Below are 25,198 nucleotides of genomic sequence, written 5' to 3'. Positions count from 1 at the left end.
TCTCCATTTCTACAACATATAGGGACATTCATTTTTTGTTTTCATTTAAACAATGTTTTAAGTGTTGTGTGCTCAATTGATTTGTCAGGAGTACACAAATATAGTTCTTTCCCTTTTCTTTCCTTATTTCATATAGGAGAAGAAGAAGAAGAAGAAAAATTGTTTATTATAGTGCAACCTGAATATAAAGTATATCGTTACATTAAATACATAATATAAATCTTCAGCCAGCCAAATAGGCTGATGATGCACTGTTTGAATCGTTATTTAACATACAATATATATACAATAGGCAAAACAGATTGACTGATAAATATATATTCTGTTTCTTAGCTACAGGGTTGTTTTGGATCAAGAGTGATACTGTGGAATCATCATTATTCGTTGGATACCCATTTTCGTGGATTTCGTGGGTATAGGTAAACCACAAAATCAAATGTTCAACGAATGACAAATTTGTCATTGGCTTGTATGCAAGTCTTCTGCAATACCACAAAAATAAATATCCACGAACATGTAAGTTTTCCTTAATCCATAAAAATTGGTACCCACGAAAATAAATGAATCCACAGTAAATCATATTTTCATAATAGATTCAAATAGATATAGGAAGATGTGGTGTGAGTGCCAATGAGACAACTCTCCATCCAAATAACAATTTAAAAATTAAACCATTATAGGTTAAAGTACGGCCTTCAACACGGAGCCTTGGCTCACACCGAACAACAAGCTATAAAGGGCCCCAAAATTACTAGTGTAAAACCATTCAAACGGGAAAACCAACGGTCTAATCTATATAAACAAAACGAGAAACGAGAAACATGTATAGCCTGTTTTAAGGAGAATGTTAAAAAGATAATTGTAGTTTTTCCGTTATTTTTTTTTGGTATTGCAGAAGCATTGATATATTACTCTTGTTTGATCTACAATCAATTACAATATTTCAATGAAACAACAAGAATATTATACACGTTTTCATGTTATCATAATCTCATATGTAATTCAAAGTAAAACAAAACAGAAATATGGTGTCTGACAGTTCTAAAATTAACAAACACACAAAACTAATCACTGTTTAGCTTCTGACCCAATACAAAGGGAATCTTGTCCGTAGTAACAGAGTAATATATGATGAAAAGTTTTTAAATTCATTCATCAGTCCAAAGTATGAACAAAAAAGAAGTATATATCTGACAGATTAAAAAAAGCTACATTTTACAACTACTCTCTTTTAAGCTGCTGACTCAATCAATGTTAATAGTAATTTTAGGAAAAGTTTGATGAAAATATAAGTATGACAATGGAAGGATAAGGTGATTACAATTTATTTTAATGTTGGGGTATAAAAAAATGGCAGCAGTTTATTTCATTTATTCTAATTCTTTAAAAAATCAGAAATATACCCGGTGTTTAAGAAAATGATTAGAATTACAGTAAAATCTTCTCAATTGAAGATTCTTTTATCAAGTTGGGCTCAGTACAATTTTCCAGTCAGGCAATTTTCATTTTCAGAACAAATGCTGAAATTTTCTGGTTTTAATTAAAAAAACAGAATTGCTTATACAACATTCTATGTACATTTTGGGGTAGAGACTTCTTAACCAAAGTAAATTTGATTGAACAAAATTATTGGAACCCACAGCTTTTAATAATGATATTTATGATTAATGTCTCATGTAAACTTTATTCTTTATGTAATTGCAAATGAAAATTTTCATCTTAAAAATCAATTTCTGAAGATATAAATATTAAAACTGATACAACTCAGTTTGCCTTGAACACAATTTCAATAACATTAAAATGTATTTTTTGCCATAAAGATCATGTTTCCCTTTATTACTGCTTCCAGCTAGCAGTTTAAGAAAATTTCTAAGCTAGACTTGTGTTTTTATATATACATATCTCAGATTTTCTTCCTGGAAATAATGAAACTTTTTATGAACTGAACAATGCAAAATAAATAAAGCTTTGGCTTAAAACATGGTTTGAATGTCAATGTAGAAAATGTGCACCAATATGGCATTTTAACAATGTACCATGATTTGATAATTAAAATATGTTTTCACTAAAGCTATGACACATCTTGCGCTCCGTCTGTTTGGTCATCAGATTGTTGTATATAAATCTGCTGTCCACTTTGTCCAGGAAGCTGTTGAATTTGGAACATTTGCTGTAAAATAAAAAAAAAACATGTTTGAATTATTTCCTTCAGATCATAATGAAAATAAGAATCACAATTTTTAAAAATCAACTATCAGGAAATGTCAATATAATAAAAGTTTTTATTTCTAATAATTAAAGGAAGTCAGTACAAAAAATTCAGAACTTTTCTACATTTATCATTGACCAAACTAATTGTAACTTTGTAAACATTTTATCTTTGTCGATTGTGACAATTTTGTTGGTATTTACCAAATAATAGTAATATCAAAGCCTTTGTAAATAGAGGAGACATTAATAACAATCATTTACCTGATTAAATTGAGAATCTGCTGACACTGTTTGAACAGCTGGTTGTGCCCCTTGCTGAATAATAACATTTTGATTGGTTTGTTTTCCTTGTAACTGCATCTGTATTGCTTGTAGCTGTGCTGGTGTTAATTGTATCTGGAAGGTAAAAAGTGTATACAATAAAATTCAACACAACTATGCCTGGGAACTGTAGGTACATCATTTAAAATATGTTGACTTATATTAATTTCTTGATACCATGATGGTATGAAAAATAAATCATAATATTACAAGCAAATGTTCAATTGGTATGATAAAACAGAAAGAGAATACTGTCATGATTGTCGATTCAATTATTTTAGTGGGTACCAATTTTCGAAGATTAAGGAAAACTTGAATGTTAGAGGATATTTATTTTCATGGATTTGCCGAAGTCCACATACAAACCTAGTTGAATGTTTAAATTCTTGGTTTACCTGTACCCATGAAATCCACAATACCTGGTATCCAAGGAATAATAATGAATCCAAAGTACTAAGATATATATTTCAATGGGAAAACAAATATTTCTGTTAAAGAACTATTTATCAAATATGACTTTCAAATAAATATATAATGACAAATATTAAAAAAACTTACAGGAACATTTTGTACTTCTCCACTAGCTGTTATGACTTGTTGATAGACCTGTGTTTGTTGTTGGGGTTGCTGCTGCTGTTGTTGTTGAACTTGGACTTGCTGAATCTGTTGGTTACTTGGCACAGTCTGTACCTGTGGCTGTTGTGGTACAGAAGGAGCTTGGATCTGAATCACCTGTGGCTGTTGCTATAAGAGAAAAGAAAAGTTATCTAAAAGAGCAATTCTGGACAAGACCAATGAGGAGTCTGAACCTGTGTTGCTATATGCAATTGATTGAAGTATAAATATGTATCCTGGAGCGTAACTGATCATTCCTCTTCACTAATACCAAGAAAGCTTTGACAAACATGTTCCTTGTAGAATGAGGGTTGTCAATTTTCAAGCAATTTTTGGACGTCAGAGCAATCTATTATATATCAAAAAGTCTACTTTTTTTATTATGATGTTGGTGAAATGAATGTTGATATTATTTATAATAATGAGCTCAGATTTCATTATTCAAGTCAATTTCTCCTTCAAATCTGGTATGATCTAGTAGAATTAGTTCAACTTCATGAACTTATGATAGATTATCGAATCAAATTACTTAACCTCACAACTTATCTTTTGAATACTTGAAAAAATACAAATATTATTTTAAAGATACTTACAAGAGTATTAGAAGCTGACTGTATTTGGTAGGAGGGTTGCTGTATGACATTCTGTATTTGTCCACCTGAAAAGATATTCAAATCTTTTTTTTTTAATTTCAAAATTGAACTACACTTTTGAACAACATGGGCCTGGGTCCTGATATCTACTTTTACTGATTTTTTTCTGTTAAGAATTTTTATTAATCTTTTTTGTAAAAACAATAATATGCATCAACAATTTTATGTAAGTGAAACTAATGGTGTATTTAATAAGAAACTATAAAATTAAAAAACTTTTAATATTCTCTACACTGTTTTGCATCCTCTGCAACATGTTTAATTATGTTTTGTCTCTTGTGTCTTAAAATGTATTTACACATCTGCTACATATAACCTGAACATTTGTTTACAAGAGGCTGTCACAACGACAGCAAACCGGATTTATTAGCATTTATTTGTGTCCTGGCAATATCACAAGAACCATTACTGATGATTGGTGAAAGTTAAAATTGTCAATATCAAATTTGACCTCTATTTTGTCATCAGTATCAACATATTAAAATTTGAAAAGCTTAGATTGAATGGTTTGTGAGTAAATGCAACAACGTGAATGGAAACACCATTTTACGATCTTTCAAGAACCATAAATCCTGAACGGTAAAAGTAAAAATTGTCATTATTGAACTTGACCTATATTTTGTCATCAGTAACAACATATTAAAATTTGAAAAGCTTTGGTTGAATGGTTCATGAGAAAATGCACGGACATGACTGGAAACACCACTTTTCAATCTTTCAAGAACCATAACTCCTGAACGGTAAAAGTCAAAATCGTCATTATTGAACTTGACCTCCATTTTGTCACCAGTAACAACATATTAAAATTTGGGATGCTTTGGTAGAACTGTTCATGCGTAAATGCACAGACAGGACTGGAAACGCCATTTTTCAATCTTTCAAGAACCATAACTCCTGAACGGTAAAAGTCAAAATGGCCATTATTGAACTTGACCCTCATTTAGTTGTCAGTAACAACTATTAAAATTTTTAAAGCTTTGGTTTAAAGCATCTTGAGTTAATGCACGGACAACATTTGATTGCCGACCGCCCGCCTGCCCACCCTGCCACCCGCCCGCCGCGCATCCCCATTTTAATAACCGACATTTTTGTCACAAAAATCCGGTTAAAAATAGTTACAATATACCAAGTTGTCCTACACAGGACAAATGTAATCTTAAAAGTTCTTTTTTAACTTTGGTTTGGTGACATAGTAGTGGTAACTATCATGACTATTGCTCAAATAAACCACTTGCATCAGAAAATTATGACTATTATGTTGATGTAAACTATTTTCTTTACATAATATTGGGGTGTTCCTAATTTGGAAGCTCAAACAAAATAAATAAATAAAGGAGTTAGCTGCTATGATGACATTTTTAGTGTACCTGGCAGTTGTATTTGTGTTGGCTGTGACACTTGTGTGGTGACTTGCTGTGTGGGTTGTGTTGTTTGTTGTTGCTGTTGTTGGGCTTGTTGTGCTTGCTGTGCCTGCTGTTGGGCTAGCTGTAGATAATACTGTATTTGTTCTGGTAACATGTTGTTAGTTCTTGACGTGTCTTCCTGGAAATAAAATCATTGTGGGTTATAATTAGTGTCTATCAATCTCGTTGTATTTTACAATTTTTTCAAATATTTTTTTTTTTTAAACTTACATCTCCAAAACAGTCAATCATAATTACATATTCATTAGTATTAATATCACTGAGTCTCAGGAATAGCCCTTTCTAAAAATATTTTTAGTTTTGTTTTTTTAATTGAAAAAAACTAACATTTTTGCTTAATGTGGATCCATCTACAGTATTTATACTCAGTACTAATTAAGTAGATTAAGGAAAAATTGCATTTTTGTTGACATTTGATTTCATGGTTTTAAAAAAGTAGGCATGCAATTGCAAGTCAATCGAAAATTCGTATTTTGTTGATCATTTAAATTGTAGTTCACATACACCCCAAGAAATAGAAGAAAATTTGTATCCTACAAATAATTATGAATCTGCAATATAAGTTAAAGATCTTTGAGTTACTACATCAAACCACTTACAGTTCGTTTGGTAGGTTTAAGTTCATCTCTAGGTACTATATCTATCAGGAAATCAAACTGGTCAAACTTGGAAATAGCCATGGCAATATCATTTCTCTAAAGAAAAACAAACAAATAGTTTATATGCACAGTCATAGTTCATACTATAATACAAACCTGAATAACTACTAAATAATAAGGTGTTAATAAAATCTCTCAAGACTGAGTTTGTTGACCTTTACACATTCTGTTTTCCAAGGACGGTTCAGAATGTCAGACAGAAGAACTGATGTACTAGCTTACTGGTACTTTTTTGAAAACCAGAGTATTTTCATTGCAGACAGGTTCTTGCATGTATATTTGACTATATGATGAAAAAAGAAGGGTCCACTTCTAAACAAAGGATTTAAAAAGAAATCTTACTACATTATGTGTACATGTTCATAATTTTTTCAAAGTTTATATTTACTGTGTTTATAATTCTTCTCTTCAATTATACAAGAATAGCTACAGGTTGAACATAATTTAAACCAAGAAATTCCAGGCTTGATTATATGATGTAATAATTTCTTACTCTGCTATGGTTTTTTTCTGTGTTCACATTGTAAGACTGCAGTCTTATTGATGTAAACCCCGACTTTCTTTTTCCTCATAAAATTTACTGTTGGATTGATGTCAGATCCACTTATACCTTTTATCAGTATCCTTTTTTAAAAATTTATATCATACCTGTAATGTTCTCCTTTTATTGTCCTCAGTATGTATCCAGGCTCTTAGTGACAGCTCACTGATAAATATTTCTGCAGCTTTGGCAAATAATACTGGAGCTTCTGCACTGATCATCTATAAAGGTTGGAGAAAAATTATTAGTTTAGACTCTATTGAGCAAAATAATTTCACAAACCTATCTGTATTTAACAAACTTCTTAAATAACACATGCTTATTTAAATGTACAACATATTGATCAATTGTTGTTAGCTTGAGGCCAGGTCATCACAACAGATTACATCACAGCAAGAGCATGATATTAATGTAAATCTTAATAATTTTTCCTTGGAATCAAATTTGAAATTGTATAAAAATTAAAGTTTCTTTATTTGTTTGGCTGTAATTTTACCTATAAATTATGCTATTTGAACAGGGTCTCACATTGGGCATGCCCCTGATATGAATATTCAAAATAAAACCTACCTTTACATCTTCATCTAGTTTCATGATCTTTTTAATTCTGGCAAGAGGCAGTATCTGTTGTTTGAAATCATCCTAAAAAAACAAATAAATCAGTTTTATTGTACAATGGGAGACAACTCTGCAAAATATTGCATTACTTCAAATTTGAAAAGAAAAAAATCCTATGCTGTACATGTACTACAGGTTATGACAGTTCACATGTCAACTGCATATCTACCAAATTATAAAATGAATAATATGAAACATTTTTATTTTAGTTGTTGCTCAAAATATGAATTTAGTACATCTACATTATGTTCCGGTTTTTCAAAGACATACAAATGAAATTTCAAAGTCTTTCCCACTAATATATAAATAAAACACTTGGGTGTAGTGATTTTTTTTAATGTTTACTTGATCAACCTGTTTGAAAAAAAACATGCACATGCAATTTGAAAGTTTTTTCCTCTTATCAAAAAATATATATATATTATGTTACACATTTGGTATGGTGAAAACATAAATGTTATAAGATAATTATTTTTTGCATGATATTTTTTAACATGTTAAATGTCCAGGGGATTTTTTACATGATAGATTGGATTCTAATTTGTATGTATATGTTTGCCCAAAACTTCAGTATTTTTATTTGGTTAATCAGGGCAGTTATATACAGATAGGTAACATGGGTAACGTTTACTGTTCAATTTCAACTATGTCCCTCAAGATTAGTTTCTCAAAATTGTTGATATTTTAATCATTGTTAATACCTAAGCACATGATTTCCCTCAAATTTGTATATTTAATTACCAAATGTATCATGAAAATAATAAGTATTTTATTAATTCATCTTCTTTCATAGGTTATAAATGCATTGTTTTATATAATTTCTTATTATAATGAAAAACAAGAGGATAGTCTTTAAACATGTAAGAACACAGAGCAGAATGGAACCTTTTCATATCAGCAAAGTACAGTGGACACAAAATGTGAATTTCATTCAGAAAGAAGATTATGGTGTATTGATGGAAACACTTTTTCACTCTTAAAGTTGATTTATTGAGCCAAGTTAAAATTTTACCAATCAACATGATTATCAAATTTGCTAATACAAAAGTACCTACATTTTTCAGGTCTCTGATATCTTTCATTGCATCAGGCCAGAATGTGTTCAACATGGCTGCAGCTTCACCACTTATTGTTGCAGCATTAGGAGACTGTCCTGATGTTGGGTACTCCATCTTGGAAACTCTCTGTAAATAGATTTCAAATGTGAAATTGCTGTCTATTTCAAAATTTCCCTCTAATTACTATTATATAATAATATCATGTCACTATAGATTTTATTTGACGTTTCCTTGTTTGTGTTCTAAAAACATGTTATATTTAACAAATCTAAAAGTGCAATGATAAATGTGTCTATGTCAAGGGAAAAGACCTAATTAATATCATTGGTCATGCAATTAAAAATAGAGTAAACCCCAAAATGTTGACCAGTTGCCTTGTAGAAAAACTTTAAAAGTATGAAGAAATAGTGATCAAAATCATTATTTTTTTACATGATGCATATACATGATATATACATTGTATGCGTTTGTTTGACAAATGAACTGTTATATTGATTTAAACTTTCCATATACATGATATATACTGTCCTAACTGTAGCATATGTGAGTAAAATAACTATGTTCCACCATACTGTACCATAAAAATCTTATCCTTCTTGCATAATCCCTGGGTCAAATGTTCCCTACAGTATTTCAATATACATGTACATGTATATGTGTTGTACTAATTTGATGAAAAACATGATAAACATCTGTGTCAATAGCATGAATAGGAAATAATATGTGTAAGTGTTTTACATTACAAGAACATATATCCTGTTGCAAGTTCAGGAAATAAAATTATTATGGAAAAGTCCTGATTAGCTTGATTAACACAAAGTACAGTTCCTGAAGTCAAGTTTAACAAGGTGCAGTACCTTAAATTGAATTGCAATTGTTCAAAATTGGTAAAAATAGGACACATGAGGGTATGACTTAGAATCGGGACTAGAGAATAATGGGCAAAAAACCCTCTGCTCTGTGGAAGCTAGGATATTCAGGCACTTAGTCAATATCCAACAGTTAAAAACTCCAGTAAGAGCAGTTAAGGAGGCTCGAGGGTATAATATTTTCAGAAAAATATCAAACATTTATTTTTCATTACAAATTTCATTAATTGCCTTTAGTAGTTGTTACTTAATCATATGGTTAAAAAATTATTCCAAAAAATCAATTCGTTTTGGCCCCAGGTGACTTTTAAAATGTATATATCATTGAAAAAGCTCCAAATTATCTCCCTTTGGTGCAAAAATGCCATTTTTTTGCTTTAAAATTGAAATATCTTTTTTAACTCATCGGTGACCTATATTTTTTAATATAATTTCCATATAAGCTGTACTTAAACTAAATTATTTTAAAATTTGAGCGATTTCTGTAATAAATTTCATTTTTTATTTCAATATTACCTTTCATTTCTCCTATCACTTCAACAGAAAATCCCCACCTTTACAAAAATGTATGCTTCTTCCGAAGGCAGATTGTGAGCGCAATCGAACGGTGACCCCACTTTTTTATTTCATTTTTCTATTAACTATAAGATAAAGTTCATTTACAGAAAAATATAGAAAAATCCTATATAAATGATTTAGACCCGCGAACCCCCTTAAAGAAGAAAAGAAGCTTACAATTGTTGACATTTTTTGGAGAAATTTGACTGCCTTTCTATCATTTTGATGTGTCTATATTATCATAAATTAGCTCATCTTTTAAGATACAATTTGTTCATGCCATTATCAATTAGCTTATCTTTTAAGATACAATTTGTTCATGCCAGGCTCAATGTTAATTTTAACATGTGTACATGTGTACATGTATTATATTTGTCAATATCTTTATACTGAGTGTTAATTATATAATTACATATAGATGAAAATAATACCTACCCAAGGTAAAATCAGCATACATGTTTAGAGCATGGCATGACAGAATTATTTCTATTCTGCATGTTCTGATAGGCAAAGGAGTAGGTCCAGTAAGGACCGATTTTGGCCTCAAATTTCAGGTTCATCTGACAAATGATTTTGACCATGATTCAAGCTTTAATATGAAAAATCAACCAAATACAAAAATGTATGCCGAAAAATGTCACTTTTCGGATGTTTTTTGTCAAAAATGAAAATGGCCGCATCCGTGTTCATTCTCAACCTTTATATATATGTTATGTATTATCATCAAATACAACTTACATTTCAATTTTATGGATGAACACGAATGAGGCCACTTTCATTTTACACGAAAACCATCTAAAATTTAACTAAAATGCTAGAATTGTGAAGAATTCAGTAATTTCAGACTCGATATATGTTCATTGTATTAGTCAAAAATAGCCCATATTTATGTAGCAGAAGCACTCTACTGTTGACAATAAAAAACTAAAAGTTTACATTTTATCAATTTTGTAAAACTGCTATATTTTGAGGCCAAAAAGGGCTATTACTGGACCTACTCCTTAAAACTTTTGTACTTCCATGACTTCAATTTTGACCTATTACATGTATATTGATATGATTTACTAAAACATTATAGAAAGCCAACAATTCAACATGTTTATATTTAATAATAAACTAATAAACAGCTGTGCCCCATGACGCATGATACAACAGTGGCATTTTCAAAGAATAAAGTTCAATAACTTCTCAATATCATATCAGAAATTTATAAAAACTAGAGGGATCTTAAATTGAATTAATTCCCATGTCAATCACATGTAGCCCAGTTTTATTGCAATTTGAATTAAACATCATATTAGAATTCACATTTTGCACAGATTCATGTGATTGTCAGCATGATTTTTCTCTTTGTAATCACTTGACCCAGTACCAGAAGCCCTACCACAGATTTGGTAACAGGTCAAAATTTACATACTGGAGAGAACAAACAGTCATGTCATTCTACCAAGACCATCATCTGTAATATTTCACACACTAGATATTCACTTATATTTAAAAACTACTGACTAGTAGTTTAATTGCCCAAAAAGAAGTAGTTTCAAAAAAGAAGATTAAAAACAGGTGTTTTCAATGCACACTTTATCACTTTTTTGATACTTTTATTCAAAGGTATTTATAAAATTTTATTGCTGTTACTTACTTCAAATTTTGAGGTATGCAAATGTCAAACATGAAAGCGATATGACAAGAAAATTGTAAATTATGATTTTATAAAAATTTTGTTGCCATTTAAAACTTAAATGCAGAGATTTAAATTTAAAATGTCAATTTTAATTTTAGAGGGGAAAACAGGGAGACAACTCATATTTCTTTTTCATATTCCCTATTTTTTTTTAACCTTTTAATAAGGATAATATATATATAAATATATTATTATGCAATTATTATGAGACCAGAAAGACATTCGAAGATGTGGGGTTATTAGAAGCCGTTAGTTTATTTAAGGACTCGAAGATTAAGCTAAAGATATAAAGAGTAAACAGGTATTTTTTCTTTTTTAAAATTTCCGAACATTATTTAATAATTAAATAAAGAATTATTTTTGTAATTTAAGCAAACCTGTTTAATTTTTTTTATATTTTAGTCTAGATCTAGATTTGGCGGGCAAGTCAATCCTGGATCCACCGCTGAAGTATGATAGCCTAAATTGAGTGACATTTATTTATTTCAGAGAACTATTTTTCTATAGAATAGAATAGAATAGAATAGAATATATATCACAAATATATGCATGAAAAAGAGGGAAAAGGGGTTGTTCTTGTACAAAAATGAATAAAATTGAATATAAATATATGTATATCAATGTCTTACTTTGATCAGTCTCATTCTGCATAGTTCCAATATTTACTGAGATAACACCAAAGGTTAACAAAATATGGGAAATTCATTTTCAGAATTTGTTTTTGTAGTGACATTCTAAAAATAGAAAGCACTAGGTGAAAGGAAGCCATTTTTGTCTTGTCCGTGAGGGGATATATGTCAACACATGACTGCTAATCACAGAAAGTATATTTGGAGAAACATTTTATTTCATTTGTAAATTGCTACTTCTTTAATATAGGGAAATGTTTGTAAATTATCATTGGAGATTGGGTCGAAGAGTGGACCAATAAATTGGTCGGGAATCGACACCCAATCAACACTGACCTACCCACCAATGAGAACAAAGAATTATTCAATGAAACAAGGTGCGCGGATTGGTTCAAAGTAGCTTCATGTAGAACCTGGAAGTATATGTGTTTCAAAACAGTTACCTTTCAGTCTCGAATATTCTTGATATAAATTTTATATAATAAAATTCTGTCTTTTCAGATCTTTCAAAATATGGCTGATATGCGATTTGGTAAAATCTTCCGATTGCGCATGCGTGAATTCGGGATTGCATTTCCGGTTTATAAATCAAGAAATATAAGGAAAAACAAAAATGCAGGTTAAAAATTAATTTTACAGAGTGGGTTAAGAGGGAACAGTTATAAAAAAGGCATGCACTTTTAGGAAGAGGTGCATTGTAATCCTTGAAGGATTTTGGAGTTGAAAAAAATTTAAAAAGAAAACTTAAAATAATTTTATTATCATGTTTATGTTGTTCATTTTATTTTTATCATGTACACAAAGTCAAAGTGCATGTGTGTGACAGCAAAATACTATTAGTATCTTGTCTATGTTCTAAGCATCATACAAAAGAGTTTATTATGCGACATTGGTCTTATATTGTACACATATAATTATATTTCTCAGGTTGGGAACCCGTCTATCAACTGATCAATGTCTTTTAGATGTAATGACTCCCTTTTAAAGGCTTTTTATCTGTTTCTACATTGTCTGATGTAGTCTGTTTTTGGCATTATTGACATAACCCCAAGGCAAGTAAACATGGGACAGTAAACCAGCTTGTGAACTGTGACTTAATGCACAACAAGATCAATTTCTGGCTTTCTATTTTTAGCATTGATTTATCACTCTTTAAATAAAAACTGAACATGACAACACTAAGGAAAAAAATGAAATGATCTTAAGAATCATAGGAATCTAATAATCTATAACACGATGATGCTGGAAACTTATTTTTTTATTTACTTTTCAGTCGATCAAAAAAGCGATATAAAAACATTATTTTGCATGGATTGCCAGACACATTATGATTGAAAATTGGCAAGAATAACCTTCAACATTTTATGAAGTTTGTTAAGTAATGATTTTTGTTGATTTATAATGCTTTCATTAGTAAATTAACTAGAAAGTTGACTTTGTCATTCTTTTCATCTGCCTTGTTTGTTTTGGTCTTAACTTTTTTCACTTTGGCTGTTAATCTTTTACACTTATTGAAACTATTTTGACAGTTTAATTATATCATTCCTTAAATGAAAGATGTTTTTACTTTAGTTCTAACCATTCTAAGTTACACTCTTGATTGTGATACATGTATGATGTAGTTTAAAAATAGAAATTTATGTATCATTTTAAGGATACATTCAAATCTGGCATCTATACCTGTGTGTCAAAAGGATACATTTGGCATGCACACAAGGATGTCAAAAGGATAAATTTGGCATGAAAGGGTTAACTTATCATAAGAGTACATAAATTTTGTGAAATTAAAATTAGTGTTCAGCTAAGACCAGTACATGGCTGAATACAATGTATGTCATGTATGAATATTCTGAAAAGACAGGTTTTAATAGCTTTACAAACTACAAATGTACATGTACCAAGACTACTACTACAATGTACATATATCATTTGATTTTTTTCCAGAAAGAAGAAAAGCAATTAGAAGCCACTGTAGATGCCTTGATCCACAGAGTTCAGGATATCAAAAATTCCATTGCATCGTTTCTCTTTAAGCTTGAAAATGAATATCAAACATTGAATTGGTAGGACATTATGTTTTAATGGTTAATATGCTCCTTCAGACAACAGACAAAGTGTGGACACATGATCATACTGATAAATTTTAAACACTGAGTTCTGCATAATACAATTCTTAACACAACTGAGAAATTACAAAGGAGCTGGGTACATGTAGTTCAATGAAAGAAGAGACAATTAGAATCAAGCATAAAAAGATCACAAGACAAGGGAATCCTAAAATAAGATGCATTTTCTTTGACCATGCATATGTTGACAAATATTTTATTAAAATTTCAAATGTTTTGTACAATTACCATGTTTACCATCTGGCAAATGTAAACATGATTAGACATGTCAGTGTGGCAGAATAAAATTAAAAACGTGTACAAAAAAATAACTTTGATCTAAATGTTCATGTAGATCTGTTAAACATTGTACTTGTTGTAAATGAGCTAAAATTATTATAAGCAAGTTACTTGCAAATAACGAATTGTACTTTTTTGTCAAGTTTTATTGAAGTATAAATTCTTACCTGAAAAGCTACTATCTGCTTTTATCATGATAATATTTAAAATTGAATATGCTTTTCATTTTAATAGGAGAGCATGTTCATGTATTTAATGTCTTAAAAATACCACTTATCGTTTTCAGGCCATCTGTGCTGGATAATTTTGCTCTGATATCTGGTCAGCTAAATAGTCTTGGTAAAGTCCTGAAAAATGACAGATCACCACATCTTAGAAATCATCTCTTATTACCGCTTGCATTGAGACCTGATAGAGATGCTGAACTTGAGGTACTGAAAAGATTAATCATACATTATTTTATGATCTAATAGAAATAAGATGTGGACTGTCTAATGAGTGCCAATGAGACAACTCTCCATCCAAGTCACAATTTATAAAAGTAAACCATTATAGGTCAAATAAAGGTCTTTAAAGAAAATTTCGAGTGTGAAACCTTTCAAACAGGAAAACCAACAGTCTAATCTATATAAAAAACATGAAACGAGAATTGGAAGCACTTATGAACCAAATTAACAAACAACAACTAATTAACATCAGATTCATGAGGTGCATACAATTTCAGCGGTTTAATTGTTTACATGGTACCAAACCTTCACCCTTATCTGAAACAATAATGTAACATCACAACACAGAAAGACACAATATAAAAGGTCATTTGGAATTTGCTTATCTCATTTGTTTCAATGAAAATCATGAAAATAGGCAAGAAAAATATTTAAAGATGTTCGCTTCTCTGCTTCTTAATAACAAGCTTTATATAAAACTTTTATAATAATAGATGTAATATAGCAGAAAAAATGAAGGGTCCATGGTCTTAGGACTTTAATACAAGATTTTCAAATATCTGACAAAACTTAAAAAACAAGAGGAGCCAACATCCTAAAGATAATGAGGAGAAAAAGTATTGAAAATGATTGCAGATATTTATCTGTCTAAACTTGTATGTAATTATTTAATTGATCTCCAACTAGCCTTCAAAAAATGTTTATTTATTATAATTACTTTGTAGAAACTAACAGAAGGAAGAGTACAGTGTTTTAACCATGAAGTTGTACCAGACTATCTCCGTACCAAACCAGAACCAGAGGTCGAGGACAAAGTTAATATTGTCGTTCAGAAATCAGCTGCAATGCAAGCAGACATGGCACAAGTAAGAACATTAAGTCTTTTCTTAGAGAAAAATACTTTTAATAGCTATATTACAATATGTATTAATAGATCATACGCAACTACATATATAACATATTTTTCTTTTAATACGACCGCAAAATTTGAAAATTTTTTCGTCGTATATTGCTATCACGTTGGCGTCGTCGTCTGCATTGTCATCGTCGTCCGAATACTTTTAGTTTTCGCACTCTTACTTTAGTAAAAGTGAATAGAAATCTATGAAATTTTAACACAAGGTTAATGACCACAAAAGGAAGGTTGGTATTGATTTTGGGAGTTTTGGTCCCAACATTTGAGGAATTAGGGGCCAAAAAGGGCCCAAAAAAGCATTTTCTTGGTTTTCGCACTATAACTTTAGTTTAAGTTATAGAAATCTATGAAATTTTAACACAAGGTTTATGACCACAAAAGAAAGGTTGGGATTGATTTTGGGAGTTTTGGTTACAACAGTTTAGGAATAAGGGGCCAAAAAAGGGCCCAAATAAGCATTATTCTTGGTTTTCGCACAATTACTTTAGTTTAAGTAAATAGAAATCAATGAAATTTTAACACAATGTTTATGACCACAAAAGGGAGGTTGGTATGGATTTTGGGAGTTAAGGTCCCAACAGTTTAGGAAAAAGGGGCAAAAAAGGGACCCAAATAAGCATTTTTCTTGGTTTTTGCACCATAACATTAGTATACATGTAAGTAAATAGAAATCTATGAAATTTAAACACAAGGTTTATGACCATAAAAGGAAGGTTTGTATTGATTTTGGGAGTTTTGGTCCCAACAGTTTAGGAACCAGGGGCCAAAAGGGTCCAAAATTAAACTTTGTTTGATTTCATCAAAATTGAATATTTGGGGTTCTTTGATATGCTGAATCTAACTGTGGAAGTAGATTCTTAACTTTTGGTCCCATTTTTAAATTGGTCTACATTAAGGTCCAAAGGGTCCAAAATTAAACTTAGTTTGATTTTGACAAAAAATTAATCGGTTGGGTTCTTTGATATGCTGAATCTAAAAATGTACTTAGATTCTTGATTATTGGCCCAGTTTTCAAGTTGGTCCAAATCGGGGTCCAAAATTAAACTTTGTTTGATTTCATCAAAAATTGAATAAATGGGGTTCTTTGATATGCCAAATCTAACTTTGTATGTAGATTCTTCATTTGTGGTCCTGTTTTTAAATTGGTCTACATTAAAGTCCAAAGGGTCCAAAATTAAACTTAGTTTGATTTTAACAAAAATTGAAATCTTGGGGTTCTTTGATATGCTGAATCCAAATGTGTACTTAGATTTTTGATTATGGGCCCAGTTTTCAAGTTGGTCCAAATCAGGATCTTAAATTATTATATTAAGTATTGTGCAATAGCAAGTCTTTTCAATTGCACAGTATTGCACAATGGCAAGAAATATCTAATTGCACAATATTGTGAAATAGCAATTTTTTTTTTAAATTAGAGTTATCTTTCTTTGTCCAGAATAGTAAGCAAGAAATATCTAATTTCACAATATTGTGCAATAGCAAGAATTTTTTTTTAATTGGAGTTATCTTTCTTTGTCCAGAATCAACTTTAATCTTTGTTATATACAATATACAATGAATATTCACTTTTTACTACCATCTGATAAATTAAAATAATCTTTACCATTCAGTGATAACAAGCAGTTTTTTTACATCTTAATATTTTATGATGTATTTAAATGAGTAGTTATTGTTGCAAACTCCATTAGAAATTTTAATTGAGATTAGTTTTTGAATAAGGGAAAGGGGGATGTGATTAAAAAAGTTGCGTTCAATTTTTCTCATTTGAAATTTCATAAATAAAAAGAAAATTCCTTCAAACATTTTTTTGAGAGGATTAATATTCAACAGCATAGTGAATTGCTCTAAGAGAAAACAAAAATTTATAGTTCATTAGAACACATTCATTCTGTGTCAGAAACCTATGCTGTGTCAACTATTTAATCACAATCCAAATTTAGAGCTGAATCCAGCTTGAATGTTGTGTCCATACTTGCCCCAACCGTTCAGTGTTCAACCTCTGCGGTCGTATAAAGCTACGCCCTGCGGAGCATCTGGTTTAAATTAACTATCATGACTATGGTGACATCAAACCAACATAAAATTGAAAATGGAAATGGGGAATATGTCAAAGAGACAACAAGCCGACCATATAAAAAACAACAGCAGAAGGTCACCAACAGGTCTTCAATGTAGCGAGAAATTCCTGCACCCGAAGGCGTCCTTCAGCTGGCCCCTTAAAAAATATATACAAGTTCAGTGATAATACAGGTATTGTACCCTCAAATGTTTATCTTCATTGAACATCTTGATAAGAATTGAAGATAAACTGAAAAAACAACTGTTTAAAGTCAGCTTTTAAATAAAACTCTGATGTTTTAAACAAAGTACAATCTAAGAATATGGGACATCAAGAAATCTGTAATGTCACATAAATATTTGGAAGGGAAGTTATTCATCTTACAAGATGGAAGCAGTTACATGAAGAGTAAGCCATATCTATTTTTTTGCTATATATACCTCACCACAATTTAATAATATTTTCATGAGCACACAATATTTTTATATCCCTAATTCTGTACAAAAAAAATCTAACTTTAAACAGAATAAGTTCCATATTTTGGCTGCTTTTTCACCCGTTAATTCAACACCTTTTTTGAAAATTTTTGACTGACTTCCTAGAAGTATAACTGCTACATACATTATCGGGGGCAGATTTAGGCGGGGGCATGGCAGGCGTGCGCCGTCTAAAATTTGCAAAGCATGGGTTGACTTCAACATATTTAAGTATCAAAAGAGACCATTCAATCTTTTTTAACATTCAAAGTATATAAAGCAGTCAGTTTAACAGAATCAACTGACCAACGCTTTATTAAAGTTCTATAAATAACTTCAAAGGAAAGTATCAAACGCGGAGCTGCGTTTGATGACAAATATAATAGGTTTTTAGCAGTTAAAGTAAATACCAATGTTACATTGTATTTGTGGTTTTTATAATCAATTTGTTTGATAATCAAAGTTCCAAAACATCCCTTACTCACTTTCTCAATTTCATCATGACACGGTCAAGAAAACAGTGAGATTCTTTTATAATATCCGTAATGAAAGATAGAAATACTGTTTCAAGCGAAAGGTTAGTTTATTATTTTGTTTCTCTGTGCCTATATTATTTATCTCCACTTGCAACCTAAATATTTAGCTGAATACTGTACCGTATTACTGTATGCTTGGGATCCCAAAAAAATACATATAACTGCGTAAATGCATCTCATTCTGATTTTAGTTGTTTGTGGCGAACACAGTGCAGTCTGGCATGACCTTCGAAAATCAAAAAATTAAAGAACAGATAGTATGAAAGGACATTTAAAAATCGCTGAAAAAAGTCGAAATTTTCGTTTGAAAAATATATTGGTCAGTTGATCAATTGTGATCTGTCTCGTCTCACTTTGCGTCCGTCTGTTCGCCCGTCTATCTGTAGATTGTTGTCAGGTGTGGATTAAGACGGTTTCAGCTTGAAACTTTAATTTCTCACTAATTTTACCACACAATAGTTCGAGATAACTACATTTCACCACTTTAGTAGAATATTTCAATAGTTTTACCTAAAAAAATCTCCAAATATTTTTCGCCTCGTTCCGCTCGCCAGAAATAAAACTGCGCCCCCAACTAACTGGAAATCCTGGATCAGCCCATGATTATGTATAGAATTCTGAAATCTTTAATTTGTGAATACATTTGTTGGAGGCAAGTTTTGCATGTCAGGTTACCCACTAAATCAGCACATTGCATTGATATATAGGTCAGAATTTGTAGGTACATACCTGCCAGCTGTCACTATTTGCGGGGGATATTCCCCATGGAGGCTCCCGAATGGAAAATTTGAATGGGCAATTTGTCCACAATTTTGAACAAAACAATTAATTTTCAATGGCTACAGGCTTTTAATAGTATGAAGAATCCAATAAACAATATTAGAATATATTTGAAGGCCTCCTAAAAGGTTTTGTAGGATTATAAGAGCCATCTTGCACGTAAAACCCCTATGATCGTTTTGAAAAATTGGCAGGTATGTAGGTGTAGAGATTAACAATACAGCATTGTGTGTATTCTATTTATAGAAACAGCTGAACTCAATGAACAAGATCACCAGTAATTTATTGGATATCATAAATTCCAACAAAGAAGAATTAGAAAGTGAAGCAAGTAAGTTAAAGACGAGTTATACAATCACCATGTTGCAATTGTTCTTTTATATTCTACACATACATGTATCATCTTAAAGGTGCATTTTAACTGCCAAGGGTGAATAGAAAAGGACTGGATCATAACCCTAAGCTAGCAGGAATGAAGATGTTACTTACTGTAAACCAACTTATTTTCACGACTGATTAGATATATCGAGACTTTAACGAGTTAAAAAATAGCGTGAATATAAATCGGCGTGAATATTGAAAACTTGGATCATTCCTTATCAGACTTCATCCAGTAAGTAAAAAAATCTCAAAATTAAATAGCTGTGAAGTGGTCTAGAAAGGGTAAAACGCAAAATAAATAAACTCATCATAGATACCAGAACTAAATTTAGTATATACGCCAGACGCGCGTTTTGTCTGCAAAAGACTCATCAGTGACGCTCAAATCCGAAAAAGTTAAATGGCCAAATAAAGTATCCGTAAAAATAAGTCAGTTTACAGTATCCTCTCAATTTGCAATGTAATTCAGTTTTGCTTGTTGGTTATGGTGGTGATGTATGAGTATGGATATTTTATTCATTATTCAGAAAGGTGGTTGTACAGACATATAACCAGACATGACATTTTAATGTGAGTGCCTCATGGCTTTACCTGCATCTTCAAGTTATGAACGGTCATACAAACATTATGATAATATGAAAGTTAAAAAAAAAATCCCTCATCAACAAAATGTCCATCTCACATTGGTTTATGGTTTGTCAAGCTAGCTTCTCCATTAGTTTTAAGGCTCAAATCTTGTTTTGTATTTTGTCTCCTTTAAGTTTTTTAAATTCTTATAAAATAAATCATAAATGTCTTGCCGACACACCTATTTCAAGTTGAATTTGAACATCAAGGTTTAATAAATTTAATGTAGCAGCTATGTTTATGCATTAGGAGGGCATCTTATCCTCAGCAATAAGTAAAATGTCATGTCTTGAACAATTTTCACAACTCAGTGGAAACTAAACACTCACTTTTTGTTATTCTTGATTCATTTTTTTTAATTGGAAGATTGAATTAAAATTCATACAAAAACTACTATTCATTAACTTATTTTCTTTTAACTGGTAGGTTCATTTTGGATTGTATCCACAAATTTTCAAAATTTTGAGGTATAAATTTAAAATATTAGATTAACTTTAACAACTATTTCAAAACTGATGTGTATTCATATATTATATTTTGAACTTGCAATCCAATTTTTAAACATTAACTTTAATATTTATATGCCCTTGCCTTAATAAAGGGGGCACTAACTTTTACTCTTGTCTGTCTGTATATCTGTCCGTCCATTCTCTAACTCTAGTTAGCCTCAAACAAATGTTATGAAACTTATACACAATGCTTATTACACAAAACACATAAAGTTTGATATTGGTTGTGTCACTTTTATTGTTCTAGAGTTATTCCCCTTTATAAATAGAAAAAATGTTTTGTATATAGATCAGAAAGCCCAGATGGCACAGACTTATTCATCAACAGATACCAGTTCAATGGTGGCAGCCATGATGTTTGGTAAGGGACTAAAATCAATACAACGACAAGATTCTCGACCTGGTATGACAGCACAACAACAACAACAGCAGCAACAACAGAAACAACAGGGTAAGATTGATATGCATCACTCAATGATTTGATACATCAACCTAAACAAACTCTTCTTTAATTTGTATAAGAATCACTTGATGCAGACCCATGATCAATATTGAATATAGTAGGGTCTCTTTTACTGTTCTTGATTGATGTCCCCTTGTAAAAGTAAATATTGTCTAATTTCTAGTGCATGCATAAGCTAGGGTGTCTGTGTCCAATTGACACATAATTTTAGCTTGAAAAGCAAAATAATAGATTTTTTTAAATGTATAGTATGATTCAATATCATGATAACCGTAGTGCTTCACTACTCTCTTAGTTCCATTTTCTCAAAAGTTCTGTCTATCAAAATCTGGAGGATCAAAAACTACCAGCTAAGGTAACATTATATGAACAGGTATCAATTTTTATATCAAACTACATTCAATTCATCAAGTGAAGTCAGTTGTCAATTTTACAGTCAAATATACTAGTCATAAGAGCACTGTGTTAGGGAAGTTAACTCATCTGATACAAAAATAATGCATGGCAGACATATGTTTTGCCTACCAAATGACTCATTAGTGAAGCTTGAGTATAGAAAGATAAAAGCCATATAAAGTACAAAGTTGAAAAACATAATCCAATAACATTTTAAAAGACATATTTCTCTTCCAGTTAGTCATAATTTATGATTTATAGCTTGTTGCAGCTACATGGTCTGATTATATATAACAATCTTTTGTTGTAAATAGTATGAAAAATCAGAATATTTTTCTTCTGTTTTCAGCACAAAACATTGGAAAAGCACCAAGTACCATAAAAACAAACATCAAGTCTGCAGCCAGTACCCACCCATACCAAAGACCTTGATTTGTGAACTGGTATCAATTTTTTGGATAAGACTATATTGGTAGAATGAAGACCAATTTTGATATGCATGATGTATGTTTCTCTGCACCAGTTGTTGTAGTACAATGTTTAAAAAGACTTGACATGCTTGTGTTGAAAAAGATGTAAAAAGGAGATTGAAGGTTGAAAAAGAAGGGATTCCAAGATTGTATTTACCACTCTTCGCTAAAAGTACACAAGTGCAATAATGATCAAGTGCTATGAAAAGAATTATTGATTATGATTTCATATTTGTAAGCTTAATACTATGTGAATTAAAATTTGTATTTTCTTGTTAAACTTATTTATTTCACAGTTACTTCTCTTTTATTGTATTCTAGATAGTTATGTGGGAAAAATTTAGAGTCAATAAAAAAATGTATATCTCATTTATCAGTTGCTGAGATTGCAGTTGTTCTCTTTGAAATGATCCTTGCCAGTTAATTTATGTCTGGTTTCAAAATGTCAATATCAGTGAATTATAGATATTTTGTTCTAAGGAATTAATTGTAAGTATTCATAATTGTTTATTACAGAGGAAACTTTATTTTAGGTTAAAAACTGAAGTAAAACATAATCCAGCATTTGAAGATCTCAGCTTTAGTTTGAATCAGAATGAGTTTTTATAAATATGATGTGTCTTTTTCTATCCACATCTGATTCACACCACCCTAAATTCAGAATTGTTCTTAATTTTTATGCTTTCAAAGTAGTTGAAGAGGAATCAGCAAAACAATATATACAAATATGGTTGTTAAGTGGAAAGTGTCAGAATAAATAAAGGCAACAGTAGTATACCACTGTTCAAAACTCGTAAATCTATGGACAAAATACAAAATTGGGGTAACAAACTAAAAATGAGGGAAACACATTGAATATAAGAGGAGAACAACGACACAACATTAAAATGTAACACACACAGAAATGGACTGAGAATTAGACAAAATCTGATGAGAATAACAAATATAACATCAAAACCAAATACATGAATTTGGCATAGAAAACTTATTATAAGAGTAATTTCTTTTTAATGATGTTTTTAGCTCACCTGGCCCAAAGGGCTATGTGAACTTATGCCATCACTTGGCTCCGTCGTCTGTCTTCTTAAACTATTTCAAGAATCTTCTCCTCTGAAACTACTAGGCCAAATACTTCCAAACTTTAACTGAATGATCCTTAGGGTATCTAGTTTATAAATTGTATCCAAAGTGTGGTCTATCAACAAACATGGTCGCCATTTCTAAAAATAGAACATAGGGGTCAAATGCAGTTTTTGGCTTATATCTCAAAAAACGAAAGCATTTAGAGCAAATCTGACATGGGGGTAAAAATGTTCATTAGGTCAAGATCTATCAGCCCTGAAATTTTCAGATGAATCAAACAACCCATTGTTGGGTTGCTGCCACTTAATTGGTAATTTTAAGGAAATTTTGCAGTTTTTGGTCATCATCTTGAATATTATTATATATAAGGATAAACTAAACAGCATAAATGATCAGCAAAGTAAGATCTACAAATAATTTATATGACCAAAATTGTCAATTGACCCCTTAAGGAGTTATTGTCCTTTAATGACTTTTTTTCACAATTTGTTCATCATGTTGACTTACTTTAAAAAATCTTCTCCTTTGAAACTGCTGTATCAATTTCAGCCAATTTTAGGCTAAATGAGTTTCAGAGTATCTAGTATAAATTTTATATTTTATTTCCTTGTATGTCAAGAAACATAGCTCCTATGGCTAAAATCGAACATAGGAGAAAATGATTTTTTTTTTTGCTTTTGAAGAAAATATGACGATTCAAAGAAGATTTAAATAAATTGAAAAGCCAAAATAATCATTGATGAGAGATTTAACCATAAAAATTAAGGTGAGCGATTCAGGCTCCTGACAGCCTTTTGTTTGTTCAGTATAAGTGTTCTGCATTTAATCTATAAAATTATTATACAAAGTTTAATATTTCAAATTACAAAATTGATCAGCAAGACACGATCTGCAATAAGGTCAAAATAATAAGCAGACTCATTTAGGATTATTTACTCTTTTGCATGTTGCCTATTAGTATTATCTTTAAAAAAAAATGTAAGATATAGATAGACAGCAAAAATGATCAGAAATACCAGAATCACAAATGAGGTAAGTACACTCTTAATTTAATGATTGGAATGAAATGACGAAATTTTTTTTAACCCTTTTTTGTGTTTTGGGTAAAAGCTAAAGATAGAAAAACTAGTAGCAGAAAAAGTTATCAGCAACATTAGATTAAAAAAAAGGACCTATTTTGTCATGAATACTATTTTAGTCTTCAATGTTTGTGAATGTGCATGGTTAAGTTGCAATAGACCTAGGTGAGGGACGCAGACTTTAGAGACTAAACTTAAGAAATCATTGTCAGAGAATCAGGAAATTCATTTGGCATGGACTAACATGTAATTAGTGAATAATTGAAAGAGGATTAGGTGAAGCATTACATGCGATGTTTATGAAGAATCAATATTTTTTTACCTCTTTTCAGGTTCTTGTACAAAGTTGAGTTCTAATTAGTTCAGTTTCTCAGTTACTCAGTTTTTTTTAGATAATTAGAAGCAAGACAACTGTATTTGTTTATAGAATGATTGTAAGATCTTCAAATCTGTCTGACCAGGTTCGTTGTACTTTGGTTTTCATTCATGGACAGAAAATCACTTGTTCTGTAAAGCCTCAGTGTGGCAATGGTTTGATATCAACAAATAAAGGCAGCAGTAATATACGGCTGTTCAAAAGTCCTAGATCGGTTGAGAGGAAACAAATCCAGGTTTCCTAATAATACTAGTTAAGATAAAACTTTTTCAATGTTAGGAAGAACTAGAGAATTGTCAAAAAGGTGAAAGAAGGGATAGAAAGTAATCTGTATTCTATGGTATTATTTTCATTTT

The 25,198-nt window shown here is 30.7% G+C and overlaps 2 protein-coding genes across 5 annotated transcripts; one reads left to right on the top strand and one right to left on the bottom strand.

Annotated features, from left to right (window-relative positions):
* Positions 1 to 833: 833 nt before the first annotated feature.
* On the bottom strand, positions 834 to 12,391 carry LOC134681930 (nuclear transcription factor Y subunit gamma-like). 4 transcript variants are annotated; one of them, XM_063541575.1, is made up of 10 exons: positions 12,284 to 12,391; positions 8,098 to 8,226; positions 6,995 to 7,066; positions 6,532 to 6,645; positions 5,824 to 5,919; positions 5,168 to 5,342; positions 3,741 to 3,805; positions 3,091 to 3,276; positions 2,473 to 2,607; positions 834 to 2,170 (listed from the first exon to the last, which is right to left on the bottom strand). In XM_063541575.1, the coding sequence occupies exons 2-10, from the start codon at positions 8,212 to 8,214 to the stop codon at positions 2,072 to 2,074; spliced, it is 1,059 nt and encodes a 352-aa protein (XP_063397645.1). In that variant the 5' UTR covers positions 8,215 to 8,226; positions 12,284 to 12,391; the 3' UTR covers positions 834 to 2,071. The 4 variants fall into 4 exon arrangements, with proteins under 4 accessions (XP_063397645.1, XP_063397630.1, XP_063397635.1 ...); XM_063541560.1 differs by lacking the exon at positions 12,284 to 12,391 and adding an exon at positions 11,841 to 11,961; XM_063541565.1 differs by lacking the exon at positions 12,284 to 12,391 and adding an exon at positions 8,678 to 8,819.
* Positions 12,346 to 22,688, top strand: LOC134681959 (mediator of RNA polymerase II transcription subunit 8-B-like). Its single transcript, XM_063541592.1, has 7 exons — positions 12,346 to 12,459; positions 13,785 to 13,903; positions 14,532 to 14,676; positions 15,417 to 15,557; positions 19,705 to 19,789; positions 21,265 to 21,426; positions 22,184 to 22,688. Exons 1-7 carry the CDS (start codon positions 12,454 to 12,456, stop codon positions 22,264 to 22,266), a joined length of 741 nt encoding a protein of 246 aa, XP_063397662.1. The 5' UTR covers positions 12,346 to 12,453; the 3' UTR covers positions 22,267 to 22,688.
* The last annotated feature ends 2,510 nt before the right edge of the window (positions 22,689 to 25,198 follow it).

Source organism: Mytilus trossulus, chromosome 1, assembly GCF_036588685.1.
Source record: "Mytilus trossulus isolate FHL-02 chromosome 1, PNRI_Mtr1.1.1.hap1, whole genome shotgun sequence".
NCBI lineage: Eukaryota > Metazoa > Mollusca > Bivalvia > Mytilida > Mytilidae > Mytilus > Mytilus trossulus.
The sequence above is the reverse complement of the archived record's forward strand: the minus strand, read 5'-3'. Positions and strand labels throughout refer to the sequence as shown.